Here is a 21252-nt window from a genome sequence, read left to right on the forward strand (position 1 = left end):
GAAGTGCCATCTTCTGTCATGGTGAGTTTTAATGAAATCTACAGCCTCCTATAGAAAAACCTGAATTGTTTAGCTTTTTTGTCAACTGTAAGAAAAACTAATAACATAATGAATAAAGCTTTTTAATCCTCAGCCTATTACCAAATATTCATACACACTTTGCATAGGTTTCGATTGCATTGGTTCCTGTTTCAGTGCCAGTAATCCAGTAATAGTTTATTAGTGGCTAGTTGTTTAACTTACTTGAACTGCAGAGAATAATTAATAAGGAAAGTTGTTAAATTCTTAGTTTACAGTATATTTAAGATGCAAGTATTTTAGTAGGGCCCATTCTGCTTTACTTCAGTTCTCTAAAAATCACCAGAATGTAGAAAATAATGTATATTGTGAGAAAAAAGTTCCACATATTTACTGTGGTATAAAAATCCCACATTTTGCCACTTTGTTTCAGTTAAATCCTGTGAAAACCTCCAACCTATAGTCGCACCTGTCCTTATCTAACCGTGACAGGGTTGCATGTCTAAACTATTTCAAAATCTCACCCCAAGGTTTGCTTAAAAGTTGGCAGCCCTGTAAACGTTACATGCATCATCTGTATCTATCTATTAAGGAGGTCTGTAAACTGTCTCCAGGTTCATGCCAAGTATTTCAGCAGCGATTCATTCATCCTGCGGCTGCCAAACGTCCATAATAAATTTCAAGTCATCACAGCTGTTTGGAGCGCTCTGCTCCTATTGGACCAGGAGGATCAGAAGTCCGAATCTGGATGCTGATTGGTCGCGTTCAGTCGGATGCCGCGACCCGCGTGGCGCGATGATGAGACGACGCGGATTATTTTGGAGGGTTGAACTTTAGTAAACTTTGACACCTTTTTAAAGGCTCCTGATTAGACCTCACCACACATCACACCACGGATGCGAGCAGGATCATACGGGTTGGCTCAGTTTGTCATGTGGGAGAAATGTGCTGACTAATTATAACACTTCTGTCCTGTTACTTTTCTGGAGTCTGTGAAATCTCTGCATGGACCTCTGTGGATATGCACTGCCCTTATATTTATATGATCATTTTATTTATTGGTTTATTTAATAAGTTTTCCACTGTCATTTCCACTTGCTTCCCTGCTTCCCTCTGCTTACAGTTTTTATGTGAGATGCTGGTCATTGGAACTACATACACTCTAAAAAAAAAAAAACTACAATGAGAGTATGTGCAATTGGTAGCAATGTTACTGTGAGTGTTCAAATTGTTTGCATGTTTGCATCTCACAATACAAAAACATGACTGTTGGTACAACTATGGGCGGTTCTAGATAGTGGCCAAAAGGGGCCAGTAGAACTGGTTCTGGCTCTAAACTGAAGACATAATACTGAAATATAAGTAAATCAACATAAAACATGTTAAATCAAGAATAGAATTTAAAATCCTCCTCACATATAAAGCCTTAAATGGCCAAGCTCCATCTTATATCAGAGATATAAGGAGAGCTGTCCTGGCAAAGCATTCTGGGATATATCTGCTCACCATGAATGTTCACTACTGTTCAAGGTGCATTGTGGGAAATTTCAGTTCCGCTACTTTTTCATCCACTGGACATTTGGGACACTCATTTAAGATGCCATAACCACTATATAGTGCCCTGTATAGTGATTTGGGCGGACATTCGGACACAGCATAGGAGACCATTTTAATATTTTCTTTGCAGTTCGGGTTTAATTTGGATTTAAAAAGCCGTATCAAGATAGGATAAAGGTTTTCATCTGCTAAATGTTATTTTGAAAGGGAAAAATCTAATTTGTCACAGCTGGATTTATCAGTTTTACTTAAGGTCTAATTATAATTTGATAAAACATTTTAATTTAAAATAAGTCAAATTATATAACACTCTTGAATTACACATTGATTAAAGAAAGGTTGCGCTTCATGAAAAAAAAAAAAAAAAAAGAAAAAAAAAAAAAAAAAAAGCTAAACGAAGATGCTGGTGATGAGTCTCAGTCATCCAGGTCAGTCTTTCGAAAAAAACAAAATTAAAAACAATCCGCTGGACTTTGTTTTCAAGTTTCAAGATGTTTTGTTTCCCTTCCAAAAAGCTTTTTCAATTGAAAATGTCAGGAATAGTGTGGAGTTTGCTGTTTTATACAATAGCCCAACAAGGCCTTGTTTTTGTTTTTAAAACTTGCAAACTGAAACGGACGAAGCCATAAAGCAATGCCCTGTACCCATCTAAGTGTCTGAAAGAGGGGTCGTTAATGGGAATTGTTGGCCTGGCTGAATAGGCGAGGTCCTCGGCTCTCCAGTACAAGGACTTGGGCTGCGATGATAACGGGAAGGGATTAACTCAATTGCTGTATTTTAGGTTTTTGAAAGCAGAAACCTTAATCCACCTCCTCTGTTTAAGGTTTTTTTTTTCCTTTTTAACATAGATGGCTAAAAGGAAACTATTGCTATTTAGCTGAGCACATCAACATATAAATTATAACGTGGACTGATGTAAATGACAAAGTAAATGGCAGTAATTTGCCAGAGCAAGATAACACTGTCAGTAAAAAGGTGAGCATGAAAACTGTTTTGTTTCTATTGCAATGTTGAAATTCAATTAAATCCAAAAGTTTCTTTTATATTTGAACTAGAATCAACTATTTTCTGCTATTTAAACTAGAAATTGTAAATGGAAATTAAATATGCACCTGAATAAATTTAGTTAATAAAATAGATTGGTAAAAATATTCATAGTTGCTCATTAAGTATTAATTCTTGCAATAATGACGACAGAGAAAACATCAAGCCCATGTCTAGCTCAGCCTGCTCTGCCCTGGCAGGGATGGGCTACCTTATTATACTTTACCTCACAGCAAATTGTTTCCGTGGGAACACCTAGGATAACGAAGAAAAAAAAACAGTCCTTGAGTAAACAGACTGCACTGACCGGCCGTTAGTTTATCTCCAAAAAGCCAAAACACTGTATGTGTTAAAGAAACAGATGAAAGCTGGACCTGCAGGTTGACCTGACAACCAATGCATCCAATTCATTTTTATGGTCATTGAACTTATTTAACTAAATGAAAGCACTCAATATGACAGCCAGAGGTGGCCCAGTTATTTTTGTGCTGACTCAACTCTCAGTCTCACAGGTAATATACACAGATTTGCCTATAATTTTTTGTTTTACACAAATTTCACATGAAACCTGGTGTTTTAACTAGATGTCTGCAAATCTACCGTTTAGTGAAAATGTAACCACAGATAAGCATTTTAAGAAAGTAATTGTGAATTTTTCATTTAACCCTGCAAAGCCTTTACACTTGTAGATGGACCTATAAGTTATGTTTTATTGTTTACGCAAACATATTAAACGACATGTAACACTAATTCAGCTCATATATATTGGAAAACAAAATCTTAAGTTTGATCTGTTTTAGATCTTTTAATATTCCTTTTGCTGTTAATTCAATATAATCTGAAGAAACAAGGTGCAAATGAAAGTGTTTTTGAAACAAAAATAAGAAACTATATTAGATTCCAAGTGTTGAAAATATTGTGAATTTTATTTCAGGATAGCAAACATTTCACAAACTGAAAGCATTTTTGATCCCTACGTTGTTACAAAAATGCTAATTATGTTGGCTCTGGACAGCTGAGTGTTACTGTGTGACATTCTTCATTTCAACAATTATTCCCATCCCCTTACTTTGCAAAAGAAGTCTCACAAATTAACATTTGCACCATTTTTATCTGATGCCAACAAACCCTTCACCCCCCAGCTTTCATGCCTAGATTTGTCCATGAATGAATTTAAAACACATCTACACTTTTTTTTTTCTCATTTTTTTTTTTTAACCTTGCAGTCTTAACTACCGGTACTGGAATGTGAAGAAATGGATGCTTTTCATAAGGCATTACGGAGGCACAGTACCATGAAAAGTATTAATTCAGCAAGAACATTTGCAAATTGTTACATCATACCTGCGACATTTGATGTATAAAAATGAGATATTTGATTACGTCAAAACAAAGTAGTACATAAATGTGAAGAAAATGTTGCACATTAACCTGGAATCTATGGAAGAGTAGCAAAGCAAAAATCAAAACATAAAATATCCCATTTAAGGTTTGCCTAAGTACATGGGGAGGAAACTTACAACCTTAACCCCATTCTCACCATAAAACATGGTGGTGGCAGCAGCATGCTGTGGGAGTGCATTGCGTGAAAATGGATGTAGCTTCTAAATACAGGCTCTTCCTGGAAAAAATTCTGTTTTGGATTTGAAATGGGGGCAGTTTCCCCGTTCAGCAACACAACTAATCTAATAGTTTAAAACAAATCATTTGTGAGATGGCTTAGTCAAAGTGGAGGTCTGCGTACCACTGAACACTGCAAATATGAAAGTATATATAACAGTAGAGCTGGTAGAGACTAATCCCAAAAGACTACTTATACATAAAGGGGACTTAATGGATGTAAACTTGGAACATTTTTTTTTCAGTAAAGCAACAAATAAACTATTATATTCCTTTCACTGTGCCTCCACATTTATGTTCACCATTGTTGTAGTACTTCAAAAAATCCCAATAAGATTTGTTAAAGCTAGTGGCAGTAATGTAACAACGTGTTACTTTTGCAAGGTACTGTATTCTGACTGTTTTTGAAAGAGATACCCAGGCGCTGCAGTTTGATATATTTCACATATAAGACAAGACTTTCTCTCAAATCGAGGAATAAAAACCCCCAAAAAACATCACGTTAGAATATTTAGGCCAAAAATTGAGAAATAATACAACAATACATAAATAACAGAAGCATTATAGACTGTTATAGCAGATAAACGCTAACATTAATGCACCTACAATAAAAAAAAAAAAATACTCCCTCTTTCCATACCCCGTTTATCACCATGACAACAGTTCTGAAGATACAACAGTGACAATTAAGACCGGTTCTGCCATGACAGCCACTGACACGTCACCTTACCACGACACCTACTACAGTATATGTCATGCAAAGGAGCTGGTATGGATTTTATTTTTCTGACACCAGATCTGTGGTCTGACTGGTTTCCATAGCAACCAATAAGAGCTCGGCCTTCACACCCAACAGACATTTTACCGTCACCTTGAAATGGCTGATAGGAACACTTTTGGCAAAATCTAGAAAATTGAAATGTGGCCATCAGAACAGAAAGCATTATGAATTTCATCATAAATGTCCTTTTATCGTATTTTATCACCGTATCTAATTCCATTAAAAGATAAAAGCGGTACAAATTGTTTTTTTTCCCCAAGTGCTTCAAATTTCCTGTAAATTTAGCTTTGTTTCGCGGCAGAAGGCAACTGGAATACACATTAATGCTGACTGATTACATTTTAACTTTCAATACAGCCGACAAGCATCGAATGAAAATATTTTTGGTGAAATGTTCAAAGGTCCTAAAGGTGATATTAATAATAGCGTTATTTTAAAAAATGCTATCAAGTGCAATAAAGTTTCACATCTGCATTGAATCAATTAAACAGCAACGGATCAGATCAACAGCTGGTAGCATAACTGCAAAGTATAGTTGATTTTTTTTTTTACTCAATGAAAACGTTGAAATAATTTTCAAGTAACAAATAAACGTCTCAAATTTTAGAAGTTTTTTTCTTTTCATTAACAGTTTTTATGGCTACAGCTACAGAAACCCCACAAAGAACGAACTAAATGCGATGAAGGCCCTTGTGACGCAGACTTTAAACCTCAAAGGATGAGCAAATGAGCAGCTGTCAGAGCATTGGTAATCATCTTCTTTAGAACAGGACAACGTCTTTTGGGTATTTTAATTTTGTTTGTTTGGGTTTTGTTTTTTTTAGCCACTGCGGTGACTTCCGTCTCCGGTGCGCTGTATCCGAGACTGGACAACCTCACGGGACACCCTCTTGCGATCCTTAGCCAGGCCCAGAAAGCACATGAAGTCGATGAAGCAGGTGGTGAGGTTCAGCTTGCAGCCGTACTCGCTGGTGGCATAGTCGTAGGGGAAAGTGTGGTGGTAGTTGTGAAATCCCTCACCTGGACGAGTCAGAGAAACAGAAAGCTTTGTTTTAGTTTAAATATTAAAGCAAGGATTAGAAGAGAGGAATTTAAAGATTTCTGATATTTGAATTAGTAAATCTTAAGATGTTCAAACTATTTGCTCTTTGACAAGCTACACAAGGGTTTTTATGGCACCTAATAAAAAATGCACTCCCTTTCTTTAGGCATTTAAATATGGGAACATTGTCAGCTTCTCTTCAGCCTGCTTGACTTCTTCTTCTTCTTCACTTATTCCCATGTTGCTCAAAAATTTGCAGCGCCGAACTTGTCTAATTCTTCTCCGCCTCATCATCGCTTTGATCTTTACTTACCTGAATCCTGGATCATTAACCAGCCCCCCTGCAGTATTTCCACAACGTTCGGTGCACCCCCCACCCAGGGAAGTCGAAACTGGAAATCAAGTCATTTTCGACCTCCTCACATTTGACGCACAAATCAACACCGGCCGGGAGGGGAGGGGGGGGGACCTGGCTGCCACCGATTTATTTATTTTCCTTTGCAACAACAAATGCAGTCATGTGTGTGCATGCCTCTGTGAGGATAGTGGGAGGACAGTGTGGAAACTGGAAATACAGATTGGTTAAATTTGATTTTCAACACTGAAGCAGAAAAAGAAAAAAAATGAAATCTTAAAAAATGTTCAGAAACCAGCAACAATCAGATGCAGAGTTGCTAACAGGCACCTGCACGTTTCTGCTTTCGTAAAAAAAAAAAATCTTTTAGGTATGAAGTCTATCAAAATATTTAAGGACTCTTGAACCGTTCACATTTCAAAATGTGTATCGATTTTGTGATCAGCCTGTACAAACTGTTGCGCTGTAATAAAGTGGAATATAATACGACGCAAATTGTGTTTTACACATGAAACAAATCTGAAAAGTGTGGTGTTCATTTATATTTCAGAAATGCAGTTAGCTGCAAACACAGCTTAAAGTTTTGGGGTTTTAGCCCATTTCTTTCATGCACAAGCAGATTGGACCATCTGTTGGCATCGAGTCTGAACTTTGACTGGGCTTGTACTAATTTGTGTTGGTGTGACATAAAATCCAGGAAAAACTCATTGAAGTTTGTGGTTGTAATATGTTAAATTTGAAATGTTATATTAAAGGTTCAGATATCTAAAACGCGTCTTCTAAAAGATGCACCTGGCTCTATCACAGAATTTCAAATTAATCTGCAAGAAATATCAGAACAGGTGCAGGTGTCTGTCTGCAAGCTGCAACAAGTTTTTTCCTTCCACTGCACTAAATCTTAAAGCGACTCTGTACTTAAATCCAGATGATTTTTTCATATAACATATTTGTGTAATAATGAATCACATAAAACAATAACCCTTCCTAGATGGTAGTTATTTAAATAAATGTTTAAATTTAGGTTCACTAATTCCCTTATTTAAATTTAAATTAAATAATCCAAACACTTGGTCTACTAGTAGCTAATTAAATTCTGTAAAATTAAACAAAAATGTTTTTGAGTGTTTTTTTTTTTTTTTTTTTTTTTTTTTTGTACCTATGGCGCTGAAAGTGACGAATCTGTTCTCTCTAGGGTTGATGTTCCTGTCGTATGGCCTGTTTCCCCACATGTGTGCCGCGCTGTTGACGAGCCAGGTGGCGTTCAGCACCAAGGTGTACCGCAGCAGGGCCGGGATGAAGTAGGCCACCCAAAGCGACTCGCCCCAGAAGTACCAAGGCACAAACATCGGGATGAAGAAGCACATTAGCAGCACAGAGAGCTTGTAGTGCCTGTTGAGATGAAGAGGATTTGGGAAACTGTAAGAAACATACAAACTACTTTCTCTATTATCTGAGCTTTAGATTCATCTGCAGACCTTAATTCTACTGAGACATTTATTTAATGGCCTTTAAATTAATAAGTGTTGCTTTGTTTACCCTCTAAAGTACATTGGAACATGAATATTATTAATAAACCTTCATTTTTTGCATTAGCTCATGACACAACCTACCTAAAGATATTTCAATGGTATGATATAACCATTAGCAAATTTGTTAAACTGCTGTAGTAATTGCATTTTTGAACAAATGTAACTGCTTATTGCTACATAAATTTGAGGGAAAAAGGTTAGCAGAACAACTATGCTCACAAACACAAATCCCAATTAGAATGTTATTATTGTTCCAACACAGGTTATTTTTATATCGATTTTAAGTTATTAAAGAGCTGCTGTGACGTGTATCAGAATGGTCCAGTCAAAGTCAAGACTGAAGGACCTGCAGAAAGACTTAAAAACTGGTGACTCTGCCACTAGTTTGGCTCAGCTTGAGCTTTTCTGCACAGACTGGGTGAAAATGTCAGCCTAAAACCAAATATTGTTCTAAAATGTATAAATCATTTTTGTGGGGATCATTCCAGACCTCCTACTTTCACACCACTTGCCTTCTCTGAAACATCACAACTTTGTCAGCAAGCAGGTCACTGAGCTCCAGCTTGCGGCCCTTCTCGATGACGTCAGGATGTTTTCGGACCAGCAGCCAGCCGATGTGAGAGAAGAAGAAGCCCCTTCCGGCATTGTGGGGGTCTGCGTCCGTCTCGGAGTATTTGTGATGAACCCGGTGGTCTCGAGCCCACTCAAAGATGTCGTTCTAAGGTTTTAATAAAGGACAATGTTTGTCACAATCATGATATCAACCATGATGTGTTGATCTATTTTTTTTACTCACCTGAAAGGCCATGGAATTACTAAGAGCAAGAAAGATCCTCAGAGGTAGAGACGCCTTGTAGGCCCTGTGACTCCACAAACGATGAGCTCCTGCTGTAACTCCTAAAGCACTTAGCAGAAAGCAGACTAAAGCTGGGAAGAGATAAAAAAAAAATAGCATACAATTATAAAAATTAAAGGTAAACTTAAACATGGTCTTGTTTTTTACTTGATACAGCTCAACTTGATAATGGAGCATCTCCAGGTTCATCAAAGTTTTACAATAAAGAGATGGTTAACAGGTAATTAAATTCCTTCTTCTATTCCTGCACTAACACTTGGGGGTTTGGTTGTGTGCAAGAAAAAAAGAAATAAAAAAAGAAAAAAACTGTAACATAACAGCAGCAGATTTCAGTGCTTTTTCACTTCTCCCATGCACCATACTAGCTACCACCACCATGCCTTATAAGTGATAAGTGTTCCTTTATTTAAAGGCTTATCCAGACACTACCAAATAATATTAACCAATGTATCATTAAGGCTCACTAATCTAACCAAAGCTTCCACTTGCACTGCAAAAAATTTAAATCTCAATAAGTATTTTTACTTAAAATACTTGTGTTATGTCTTGAATTGAGGGGGTAATTTTAATTTACATTTATAATAAGAAAAAAACAATTGCATTGACTTATTTCAAGTGCATATTATCTGATTATCTTATTTTAAGAGTAAAAATACTATTTCCATTGGCAAATGAACTTATTTACTTATTTCTAAACTGTTCTTGCAGGGTACACTGAACAAAAAAAAAAAAAGTAGGAATGATCAGGAAGAACCTAAAATCAATCAAAGCTCAAAGACATTCACAAACCAAAAGATGTTGATAAACCAGTTTGGCTTTCCACATAGCAAAGCAGATGGAAACTACCTTGATATTATTAAATAGCAACTCACCAGCTAGACAGCTAAAACTTTGATCAAACATTTTGTTTCAAATAAAAAAGATATAAACAGGTTTTGAATGAAGCGTGGAGAAAATTAACTTTCAACTCTATTTCTTCATTTGACATTATTTGGAAGCCAGAACTCAACGACAAACTAATCTAATTAAATTAGCAGAAGTATTTCTTATTTACACTTATGAAAAATATTGGTTATATATTAGCAATAATAATAAACTAATATGACCCTTTGTGCATTTTTACTGTAAAAACTTCTGTCCAAAGCTTTAAACTTAATTATATATAAGCATTTCACCTAATTTATCTAAATTCTTTTCCGTGTGTTTTGCTTATCTTTGACATAAAAGTGAGTAAACATGCCATTATTACAGATAAGTTTTAGACAAAAAACAAGTTTAACGTGAAAGTTATTCGACTTTAAGTTAATTGAAGTGAAATTAGAGATAGAGGGGGTATGAAAAATAAGTTTTACTTTTTTATATCCCTTTTCAGACAATTTCCATTATTGATCGAATTTCTCTGGCTGTATATACCGATTGGTTGATTTGGTGGAGGGTTTTGTTTCTATTTATGTTGATTAATTTATTGTTGTTTGTTAAAAAAGATGCCTGAAAAAAAAAAAGAAAAACAGTTAATTGTTTTCAGCAATTGCAATAGATGGCATCCATTTTACCAATGAATCATGTATTTATGTTGCTTTCATGGTATCCCTTGATTAAATTTCTAATATAGGAACTAATGTAAAGCTTATAGTATTTAGACACCATCTTTATATTTCAAACAAACACAATATAGCTTGTATTGTGAAGCAAATACCTTCAAAATGTCCATGCATTTCTTATTTTACTTCCATCCCACAATTATGTAATGCTGTGGGTTGATCTATTACATAAATTAGATGAAATACGATCCTCAAACAGAGGGCATCTATCCAGACTTGCTGGAACATGTAGGCTAGTACTTTGTTCCTTTGTTTTGACTTTACTTACACCAAAGCAAAGTAGAGGGAGATGCTGTAGGGATGAGGAATAAGCCGTAAGCTGCTCCTATATGCAACAGAGTCATGAGGATGACATTTCTCCACACCATGACTCTGGGAGGTTTTGGGCCCTCTTTCTCCTTGTAAGTGTGATCAAACGCATCCTCCACGGCTGCCTCTGAGCAAACGTCCCCGTTAACCGACGTGTGCTGCTGCTGCTTCTTCTTTTCCAACGGTTCACACCCAGTCATGTTGGCTTTGAAAGAGTGATGCCCTAACATTAAAAAATATATAAATATATTAGAGAAACAGACAAAAAATAGGCTTAAAACGTCGGAAAATTATTATTTTTTAGCTAACATGACTGTCAAGATGCTAGTTGGCGCTCGTGAGAAAATAGTGGTCATGTAACGAAGATGCTGGCAAAATGGAAACGTTGCGTAACACAGAATTACTGTAAAAATTACATTTAAATAAAAACACAACACATAACTCACCAAAGAAGGGAAGGTGCTATGTGTGCTATGAAAGTAGTCCAAGCTGGCGCACTTGACCTAAAATTACAGTAACCCAGAAAGAGTGTTGTAGTCAGCTCTGTGTCGAACATCAATGATAGATTCAGCCTCTAATGTGACTGACCAATCAGAGCGCAGAAGCCGCCTCTTGGTTAGTTCTGATTGGCTGTCTCTTTATCTGCTGTTCCCCTTCTTTTCATCCGGTGAGCCAGATGTATTAACCATAGATATCCATGGATATCTATGGTATTAACCTCCCACCGACCAACAGCTGCGCTGCTTTTTCCGCTGCTGTCTAGACTAGTATTGAATTAACTCACACTTCCACTCCACTCAGACATTATAACGGGTCACGGCGAGAAATAAAATGTAATAAAATAAAAAAGTTGTTTTGGCAAGTTTTGAATGATGGGACCTTTTGTTGGAAAACGCAAAAATAATCATATTTTCTAAATCATGTCTTGATGCTATGGGGTGAATGTTATCAACCGTTTCTACTTAACAAACTTATGTTTTGAAAATTGTTGGAAGCAAAGCTTAAATGGGTTTCTCGAATCGAGTTTCCTCTTCGAGATGTTTCTTCGCCACCTGCGCCTCTACACAACGTTTTACGACAATGTCGTTACGCTTTACTTAATGCATATCAAATGCCACCATATTCAGATAGAAATAGAAACTATTCACATTTCCTTTAGTACCTTTTTGGGGAAAAAAAATAATAAAAAGAAATATTAGCAGTTTTACTGCATTTTAAAATTTATGAAGTATCACCAGTTGTTTAGTAGTATTTCTCCCTAATCTTCAAAACTTCACATATGAACAAGCTTGGTTATGTGTTATTTCTATCTGCTCATCCTTCTTTCATGAAAAAAAAAATACAGCAAACTGAACCATATCATGCTGCCAGAAGTAACTAATACACACAAAACAAACTAGAAGTCCATGAGTTTTAAAACACCCCCACCAAGAAACTGTTATTAAAATGTTATATACATATTATATTTAAATATATTTGAATTCATTTTTCAAAACACCAGAAAGACAAAAAAGGATAAAAAAAAAAAAAAAAAAACAGCACAAAAGATATATGTTGGGGTATCTCCAGACAACCGTTAAGGCACATATTTGTGCTGACAAATGCTATTCATCTGATAAACTTTCCAGTTTCAAAATAAGCATTAGGTAATGTCTAATTTCTGTCTTTAACACTTTCTATCACAAGAATACCGTCAAATGATATGGTTGCACCCATCTATTTTGGTATCTACTGATAAGATATGTTTGCTGAATTTTATTCCTTCCACCCAAATTTTCATTAGGTTTTTATTATGTGTAAGTCCTGCTAAGAAAAATTAACAGAAGTAAAAATGTGAGTCTTTTTTACTCTGCAAGAAAACATCAAACCCACAATAACTCCTCTTTTTGAATCACTTAAATAACTTTTTGTAATATTACAAGTCATGGGTAGTTATCTATAAATAATGAAAAATTTACTTTACAGATGCTAAGTGAGAAACATTTTGCATAAAGTCACATTTGGCAATACATTTAAATTCGTACTTTAAGTAAAAATGCATTAAAAGCATATATGACAATATGAATTGCATGTTAGTTATATTTTTAAATATCAGCAATCAATTAGAAAAGTATGATTTATCAGCTAATGAATCAAGTAAATGTATAAAGGAATTGTATCCATGGGTGGTTCTAGACAGGGGCCAACGGGGGCCAGTGCCCCTGCAGCTCATGTCCTGGCCCCTGTTATGGCCCCTGCACTGAAGACATAATACTTTGTTACTTTTTTTTTCTTTACAAATTCTGTTTTACTAATAATTCAAAAACAATAAGGTGATAATAAGGCTTCTGTGGTATTGAAATAGGATCCCAGATTTCATCTACTAAATGTTTTTTTTAATGCTCTACTTTTTACAGGTGAATTTATCAGCTTTTCTTTAGTTCTACTTCAGATTTTATAAAAAATAAATAAATAAATAAATAATGGTAATTTGAACTTAAATTATGTGAAAAATATGTAAAATCCCGAAATCCTGAATGTATATTGACCTAATAAGAAATAGAGTTTTAATTAAACCTAATTGAATGGAAATTTTACTTTATGCAGCTCTCTTAATTTATTTGAATCCCTTGCCGTGTTTTTTTGTTTCACGCTTTTCTGTGCCCCCTTGAAAACAACACTGGCCCCCTCCTGGCCCCTCTGGTACATTTGGTCTAGAACCGCCACTGATTGTATCTACTATGAAGCACCAATAAAACCCTAAAATATGTGACCTTGTTGTTCTGCTGCCCATGCTGGAAACCCTAGCCTCTCAAAAAGACAATAACAGTGAGGTAGCAGCAAATTAAGAGCAAGTGCACATTATCTGGCTAATTTAGTTTTATTCCATAGCATATGAAATGATAACACATTTTATGTGGCGATATACAGTTAAAAAAAAAAACAGAAATTGTTACATTAAAACAAAAATCACAGTGGAATTTGATCATAAAAGACATATTTGCATAATTTTATTTAGATTTCAGTTTAGATTAAAAATATATACATGTTGTACTTGAACGCATCTTTTAGGGTTTGAGATCACAGCTCATAGAATGACCGTAAACCGCAGTGTAGCAGCGCAAGGAGAATGAAACCTGACTATATCACTGGGTCATCACAGTTTTGCGTTACATCTTGGCTGACCTACATTTAGAAATGTGTTGCTTTGTCGCCCTCTAGTGGAAATTAATGTGTAGCACCCCTGGATGCCATCTGAATCATTTTAAACAAACAGAAGTACCCTGAGCTCCCAGCAGGAGAAAAAAAAAATAACGCTCCCGTGTTAATAAGTATATATTACTATAACTGAATGGCAGTGGTCTGCTTGTTATGCACATGTAGATTAATTGGTGGACGGATGTATTTATAGGCACCTACCGCTGTTTCTGCAATGGAAGTAAACAGGGACGAGGCGGAGCGCTGCATTGACATTGCAGCCGCAGCTTTTAGGAGTCATCAGCTGGAAAAGGCGTTGAGGTTCCTGGACAAGGCACAGCGACTTTACCCAACAGAGAAAGCTCAAGGTAAGCTGTCGGGATGGATGTAAGAGATGAGCACCCTTTATCTGCAGCATCATCACCTGCAGCATCACCTGCATCCCAAAGGAGCTGCGCACACAGCATCAAGCCAGGGCCTTCAGTAGCATCACTAGCTGACTCACTCGCTATGAAATGTTACCTTATACCTGACAATACACACATTCTGTGCCTCTTTATGTTCACAATAAGCGTTTATATGTCACTCATAGAAAGATAAACCTAGAGAGTGGGTTGGTTGGGCAGCATCCTTAAATAGCAGTTTGATTTCATTCTCTCACACACGTTGTCTGGGGAGGAAAGTAGTCATATTCATTTTTTCCCCACATATTATGAAACTAGTAACCATAAACTGCATGTTCTTTGCAGAAATTATTAGTGAGGAACAAGGATAAAACAGTACAAGCATTTAAAATAGAAGGAAAATTATCAACAGATATTAAAAAAGGATTGTTTTGTCATCTTATACATATATTATATGTTTGTCTTCAGCCCTGTCCACTCTGAAACCCCTAATTAAAATAGATTATTTTTAAGCATTAATTTAATTGCGTTAAATATTATCTGAGTATCACTTTAGAAACACTGGGGGAGCTGGGGTGTTTCACAGACTGGATAGCTATTTAGTTTACCAGTACATGGCTTATATTTGGTCTATATAGCAAAAAGAAAGCCATTTTTTAGCTGTGAGAAAGTCCTATTTAATGTTTGTGAAGTAATGTAGGCGACACAGCCAACCTCAGGTAAAAAGTGTAATACCAGATGTTACTTTTTCTGCATGCTGTAGGGATGTTTAAGGGAACTGAAGTAAAGGGAAAAGATTAAAAATGACATGCAGGGGTAGGGGGCATGCAATCAAAGCTACAGGGACATGTTAAAATAGCCTGTTCAATTTATAAAGTCTCATCTTGATATTTTTACTTCCTTCTAATTGAGCTTAAGCTGAGGTGAAGAATAGGATAACATTGGATAGATATGTAAAGCTGGTGTAGACATTCCCTTAAACTACCATAAAATGCATAGAAGTTTGCATTTTAACATGAAAGGAAAATAAATGTTAAGACTATAGATATATTTGCAAAACGGCTGACTAAAGAAAATGCATGAACTAATCAGGAGAGTGAAAACATGTTAATATTAAATATTAATATGTGAATCTTTAAGATTATGATTTATACTTCATTTAATATGGACAGCAAACATGTTTTTCATAGCTTTTTTCAGGAATTAGGGCAGTGTTTAAAAAAAAGAAGATAAAATACTAATCAAACTGAGAGAAAAATGGATGGTTATATTTATATGGTTTTAAGATCCTTTATTCTTTTTTTGTTTCTATCTACAACAGAACAGCTCAGAGAGATTTTGGGTATTTTTTTTTTATACGTATGGAATTCTTAAAGCCAAAGAAATAAAAGTGCCACCTATATTTATTTTTATTTGTTCAGAAAAGGCTTCAGGAAAATGTTACCTTTATGTTAATTCTTAACAAAGGAAGTTTTTACCCCAAATGTTTGCTTTTTTATCTTTATGTAAAATGTCAAAGCTGGTGTTAACGCAAGACGAATATTTGAATATAAAGCTAAATATGATATGATCTCTTTAATTGGAAGCACTGCTGGACCTGATAGCAAAGAATGGCTTTACACCCAGAAATGGTGGCCACTCAAACTTCAATGGCACTCCAGGGCCTCGACAGTGGCACACCCCCTGCAAGGACACAAAAGCAGAAGAACAGCCTACAGAAACCTCCAAATCTTACACATCAGAGCAGCTGGAGGCAGTGAGAAGGTAGAAGATAAATAGATTTGCTGTTGGCATAATTCTGTTTTAAATCTGTCCTTCATGTTCCCAATCATGCCTTTTCACACAGAGTAAAACAATGCAAAGACTACTATGAAATCCTTGGGGTCCAGAAAGATTTCTCTGAGGACGAGCTGAAGAGGTCGTACAGAAAACTGGCTTTGAAATTCCATCCTGACAAGAATCACACTCCGGGCGCAACAGAGGCATTTAAAGGTGTTTTAATCAGGAAAGTGAAACATGAGGCGGATGCCGAATTAACTTCGAATTGTTGTTTTCTCACAGCTATCGGTAATGCCTATGCTGTTCTGAGTAATGCAAACAAAAGAAAGCAGTACGATCAATGGGGAGAAGAGGGAAGGCATCCTTCAAGTAGCGGCCCAGAGAATGGAAATTTCGAGCCAGACATCTCACCTGAGGACCTCTTCAACATGTTCTTCGGGGGAGGCTATCCATCGAGTTAGTATCATCGTTTCGGGTTCGAACAATCAGCTTGTTGTGATGCGTCTGTAAAGGTGCTTTGTTATTCTAGGTAATGCTCATGTATATACTAATGGACGTATGCGTAACCAGAGGCGGGAGAGAAGAGAGCGACCAAGAGATGTAAGTTGATCTCTGTTGTTTCAAAATGTTATATTATATTTTTTTACTAGTTATTTGTTCTTATTCTTTGTTTATTATGATTGCTCTTTAATAGATACCTGTTATTTTATCTATTTTCTATTTATTTATGTATCTATTGTATATCATGTGTTAAATAAATATAAATATAGACAAGGGTGTGTCATGTATGTACAATACTGATGTTTCATTTTATCTGTCTGTATTATTATTGTTATTTATTTTATTATTATTATTTCACTATGCATGCTATTACATCCTTTCTCTCTTAATATTTTTACCTCATTAATTACTTGTCTTCTAAAATAGTATTAAGTAGCTACATTTATAAAATCTATTTTATTTTTCCAAATATGCAGTTGTTTTAATTTACTGCTGACCTTGTCCTTTCATTGATTGGCGTTTTATTTATTTGTTTGTTTATTTATTTTACTTTAAAAAAGGCGACAAATGTGATCAGATATTTCAGATACCTTATTTTCTAAAAAATGGTGATTGTTGACTCCTTGCAGATCAAAGATACCAAATTGCACAGTAAATAGTCTGCATTTTCTTGTTTCTTTAAGCCTAAATGCTGCATAAAACTACAGTACTGTGCAGACCCTGTGCTGTGGCGTAATGGCCAGCAGGGGGTGCTATTTAGACATTTGCCATTTTACAAGATAAAAAACGTTTCTCTCCAGGGATGTTTTTCTGTGCCACATTTCGCAGGGAGGTCTGGCTATCTTCGTGCAGGTCATGCCCATCCTCATCCTAGTGATCGTGTCGGCTCTCAGTCAGATAATGGTCAACAGCCCCTCCTACAGTCTCAGCTTCAGGCCGTGAGTGTGACCCCTTATTCTAAAATCCTCCCCTAAGAAGAGTGTTAATAACAACTGATGAGGATTTAACATGAGGTCATCCTCACATTGAGGAAAGTTTTGCAACTCTGCAGAAGAAATTTTTAAAAAGGCTTTAAATCTGAAAACTTTTTTTTTTTTTTTTTTTACAGATTCTCACATTATATCCAAAAACGTAAACATTGAAATTATATGTTCATTTGTATTCTGATCTGTTTATCCTGAAACCTCTGATTGGCCACCAACTGTCTTCAAAAGTCAAGAAATTAGTAGATAGTTAAACTTTTCAGTGAACACTGCAGAGCAAGAGACGTAAAGATTAATCAACATAATTGGCCAAGAGACCCGTGGTGATTTTTGAGAACCTGTACAAATTCACAGCTCAGATTAGATAATCTGTTTTAAAGAAAATAATCTGCCATGCAGTCTGCAAAGAGTCCAAAAAAACACCATGTGTTGTGAAAGGTAATGTTGCACTTAAATCTAAACACACCATCACCAAATGGATACATGGTGGTGGAAGCATCATGCTGTGGAAATGCTTGTCCTTTGCAAAGCAATGGCAGCTGGCCAGAGTGGATGGATGGATGGATGGATGGATGGATGGATGGATGGATGGATGGATGGATGGATGGGTTTTTTAATATATAGAACAATCCTGGAAATTAAATTAATAGATAAGTATAAGGATTTAAGTAATTTGGGACTAGAGAATAATGATAACAGAACTTTATTGATCTCACATTGGAGAAATTTACCTTTACATTTAACACATCACCTCGGGGAGCAGTATGGGGTTAAGGGTGTTGCTCAGAGACCCAGAGTGGCAGTCTGTGTGAGTGGGGCTCAAACTCAGAACCTCAGGATTCCAAGCTCTATGCTCTAACCACTAGGCCACCACTCTCCCAATCACCCCAAGAGAATCTTGCAACTGGAATAATATATTAAACATACATATTACCGGTAGTAGCTATAGTTTCTTTATTTGAGTTCAAACATAAATCCAGTTGATTATATGTTGTAGGACTTGAAAAGGAATGTTATATCAAATCTGGCTGTTTTGAAAGGAAGAATTATTATTTTGTTTTCCAACATTTGTGACATAAGTCATACACTGCAAACTGAAATCTAAATAATTTTCTTAAAATAAAAGCATTTTGTCTTGAATTGAGGAGTTACGTGAGATACTTTGCCAATGGAACAAGACAATTTACATTTAAAAATCAAAATTGTTGATTGAAAATCAGCTACATTGTCTAATTACAAGCACATATTATGTAATTATCTTTTTTTAAGCGTAAGTGTAAAACTCGTTCAATTGGCAAATCATCTTATTTACCTACCCACTTGATTTAAGACATTTTTTACTTATTTCTAGATCGTTTTTGCAGTGTAAATCACTTCAACTTAAAAAATAAATAAATAAAACTACACCTATAAATACAATTTAAATTTGTTTAAATGTGACAAACTCAAAAAGTTTCAGGGTGCATGACTACCTCAACCGAGCATATGGTAGTTTAGTAATTGGCCTTTAAAGCAATTAACCTGACTGAAATAATCACAGGGCTATTTTGTTAAATTTCAGAGAATTATGTAGTTTGTTTCAGCTGTATTTATTATAAAATAATGGGTATACTGTGGATTTATTTTAGTTTTGTGCACACAATTGTTTTTGCAAGCTTAAAAAATAAGTCCACTTTATCTTAGTTAACTCCGCCTACTGGATTATTCTTTTACTGCCTGCTGTCATGTGATATCTCTCCCACATGTTCTCATTGTCCTCTCAGGTCAGCAGGCTACACCCAGAAGAGGTTGACTGAGAACCTGAAGGTGCCATATTATGTGGGGGAGCATTTCTCCAAAGAGATCACTGGTGTGAATCGGAAAAATCTAGAACGAAATGTGGAGGATGACTACATTTCAAACCTCCGCAACAACTGCTGGAAAGAGAAACAACAAAGTAGGGCTTCTTTCTGAGTATGCCCAGGCTGAATGTTTTGCAAGAAGCTTTTTGCAGCGCCCCCTCATATATCTCACATGGTTTGTTTGTGTGGTCTGTTGCAGAGGAAGGAATGCTCTACAGAGCTCGTTATTTTGGAGACAGCGAGCTGTACCAGAGAGCGCAGAGGGCTCGAACTCCAAGCTGTGCCAAGCTCTCAGAGATCACAGCCTCCTCACATTAAAGCATTACTAACCCTACATTGCTTCTCCACAGTAGCTTTAGCTCTGATTATCTTTCCTCTTGTTGCCTTTCAATTACTAGAATCACCCCAAATCACAACTAACAGGCTATAAATACATAAGCTTCAACAACCTCAAGGCAACATAGCTACAGACTGAAAAAAACTAACCCCCTCCTCTCTAATTTCTATAGAGATTAGGTTTATGAGATTAACATACGATTCTTTATACATATATATTGCTATGAAATGAAAAAAGCCATCTATCACATCTTGACAAGCAAACAAGATGTAGATTTAATGTGAAGCCTGAAAGAATGGAAGCCATGCAGACAAAGATTGCTTCATCTCTGTAAGAGTTACAGCCTAGAGCCAAACCAGAAGAAAATGTTATAAATAGAAATGCGGATGCTATTTACACAGCACTTAAAGAGATGCCATGTTGAATGCTTCCTTTTTTTATTTTATGCATTCAGAGGAGACGTTTTCTCCACTGACTATGAATGCACATTCTAACTATGCAGGAATATTAGTGTAACTTCTGATAAATATGTTCACTTGCAGTTTGGGCTCAGTTAGACTCCGTGTTTTGTTTCTGTGCAGATGAGAGAGAATAATTGGAGGATAATCCGATCACTTTTTGCCCTTTGATTAAATGAAGGACATCCATGTGTTACCTCACTTCACTGTAGATACAGAACCTTGGAAAAGTATTCATGTCCTTTGAAGCCGCCCCCTCTGAAGTTTTTTTGCAGTGTTTCACTTTATTTCTTAAAGTACTGTCCTGCAATCAACTCAATCTAAGCAGAGCGACTTCTTCCATGTTTGCTGTGTCCCCTACATGGCTTAGAGCAAACTTTTAATGGACTTTTAAACAGCCTTTTCAGCGATGGCTTTCTTTTTAATGGATTTTATTTAGTGGTGTCAGAATAAAGGGGTCCACATACAAATGCATGCCATACTCTTAAGATTTTACTACTCTTTCTTTCCATCATTTCTGACTACGTTTCCATTCCTTTTTGAATAAAAGTATGCCCACAGCACTATGCATCCTCTACCATGTTTCTCAGCGAGGAATTTTCTCAAACCAATGCAATTTGCTTTATTCCACACATAGTATGCAACCCAAAATGTTCAGCTTTAGGTCTCACCTGACCGTTCTCTCACCTTTTAAGTTGGGGATCCATGAATAGAGTCATAGATATCTGCAGTTCCTCCAGAGTTACTATAGTCTTGTCTTGGCTGCTTCTCCACAAAAAAACCTCTTTGGTCTCTCGGTTCAGGCTGCAAACAATATACTTTCTCTTTTATAGTGACTATTGAAGTAATGGGTGTTATTTAGGGATATTGGAGTCAAAATGGGCCATGTTTGATTGCAATGACTTAAATATAAAAAAATACATTTAATTTTTAGGCTGTAAAATAACCAAATATATAAGAATGCTCAAAGGGTATGAATACTTTTCAAAGGCACTTTAGCAAAAGGATGAAAGGTGCTTCTACCCACCAGGTGGGACTACAGCATGATGTAGTTTTTGCA

General features: G+C 36.0%; 2 protein-coding genes across 5 annotated transcripts; one reads left to right on the forward strand and one right to left on the reverse strand.

Annotated features, from left to right (window-relative positions):
- Nucleotides 1–3823: 3823 nt before the first annotated feature.
- On the reverse strand, nucleotides 3824–11291 carry LOC107100899 (acyl-CoA desaturase-like). Of its 2 annotated transcripts, XM_015399574.1 has the most exons (6): nucleotides 11159–11291; nucleotides 10672–10935; nucleotides 8743–8873; nucleotides 8459–8664; nucleotides 7574–7806; nucleotides 3824–6040 (listed from the first exon to the last, which is right to left on the reverse strand). In XM_015399574.1, the coding sequence occupies exons 2-6, from the start codon at nucleotides 10910–10912 to the stop codon at nucleotides 5841–5843; spliced, it is 1011 nt and encodes a 336-aa protein (XP_015255060.1). In that variant the 5' UTR covers nucleotides 10913–10935; nucleotides 11159–11291; the 3' UTR covers nucleotides 3824–5840. The 2 variants fall into 2 exon arrangements, with proteins under 2 accessions (XP_015255060.1, XP_015255059.1); XM_015399573.1 differs by lacking the exon at nucleotides 11159–11291 and having other exon boundaries at nucleotides 10672–10942.
- Nucleotides 11292–13945: 2654 nt separating this feature from the next.
- On the forward strand, nucleotides 13946–20417 carry dnajb12 (DnaJ heat shock protein family (Hsp40) member B12). 3 transcript variants are annotated; one of them, XM_015399563.1, is made up of 8 exons: nucleotides 13946–14257; nucleotides 15880–16057; nucleotides 16140–16285; nucleotides 16355–16528; nucleotides 16602–16672; nucleotides 17402–17511; nucleotides 19320–19492; nucleotides 19597–20417. In XM_015399563.1, the coding sequence occupies exons 1-8, from the start codon at nucleotides 14125–14127 to the stop codon at nucleotides 19713–19715; spliced, it is 1104 nt and encodes a 367-aa protein (XP_015255049.1). In that variant the 5' UTR covers nucleotides 13946–14124; the 3' UTR covers nucleotides 19716–20417. The 3 variants fall into 3 exon arrangements, with proteins under 3 accessions (XP_015255049.1, XP_015255048.1, XP_015255050.1); XM_015399562.1 differs by having other exon boundaries at nucleotides 16140–16528; XM_015399564.1 differs by lacking the exon at nucleotides 19597–20417 and having other exon boundaries at nucleotides 16140–16528; nucleotides 17374–17511; nucleotides 19320–19486.
- The last annotated feature ends 835 nt before the right edge of the window (nucleotides 20418–21252 follow it).

The sequence above is a fragment of the Cyprinodon variegatus genome, unplaced genomic scaffold (assembly GCF_000732505.1).
Source record: "Cyprinodon variegatus isolate N-32 unplaced genomic scaffold, C_variegatus-1.0 Scaffold1024, whole genome shotgun sequence".
Classification (NCBI taxonomy): Eukaryota; Metazoa; Chordata; class Actinopteri; order Cyprinodontiformes; family Cyprinodontidae; genus Cyprinodon; species Cyprinodon variegatus.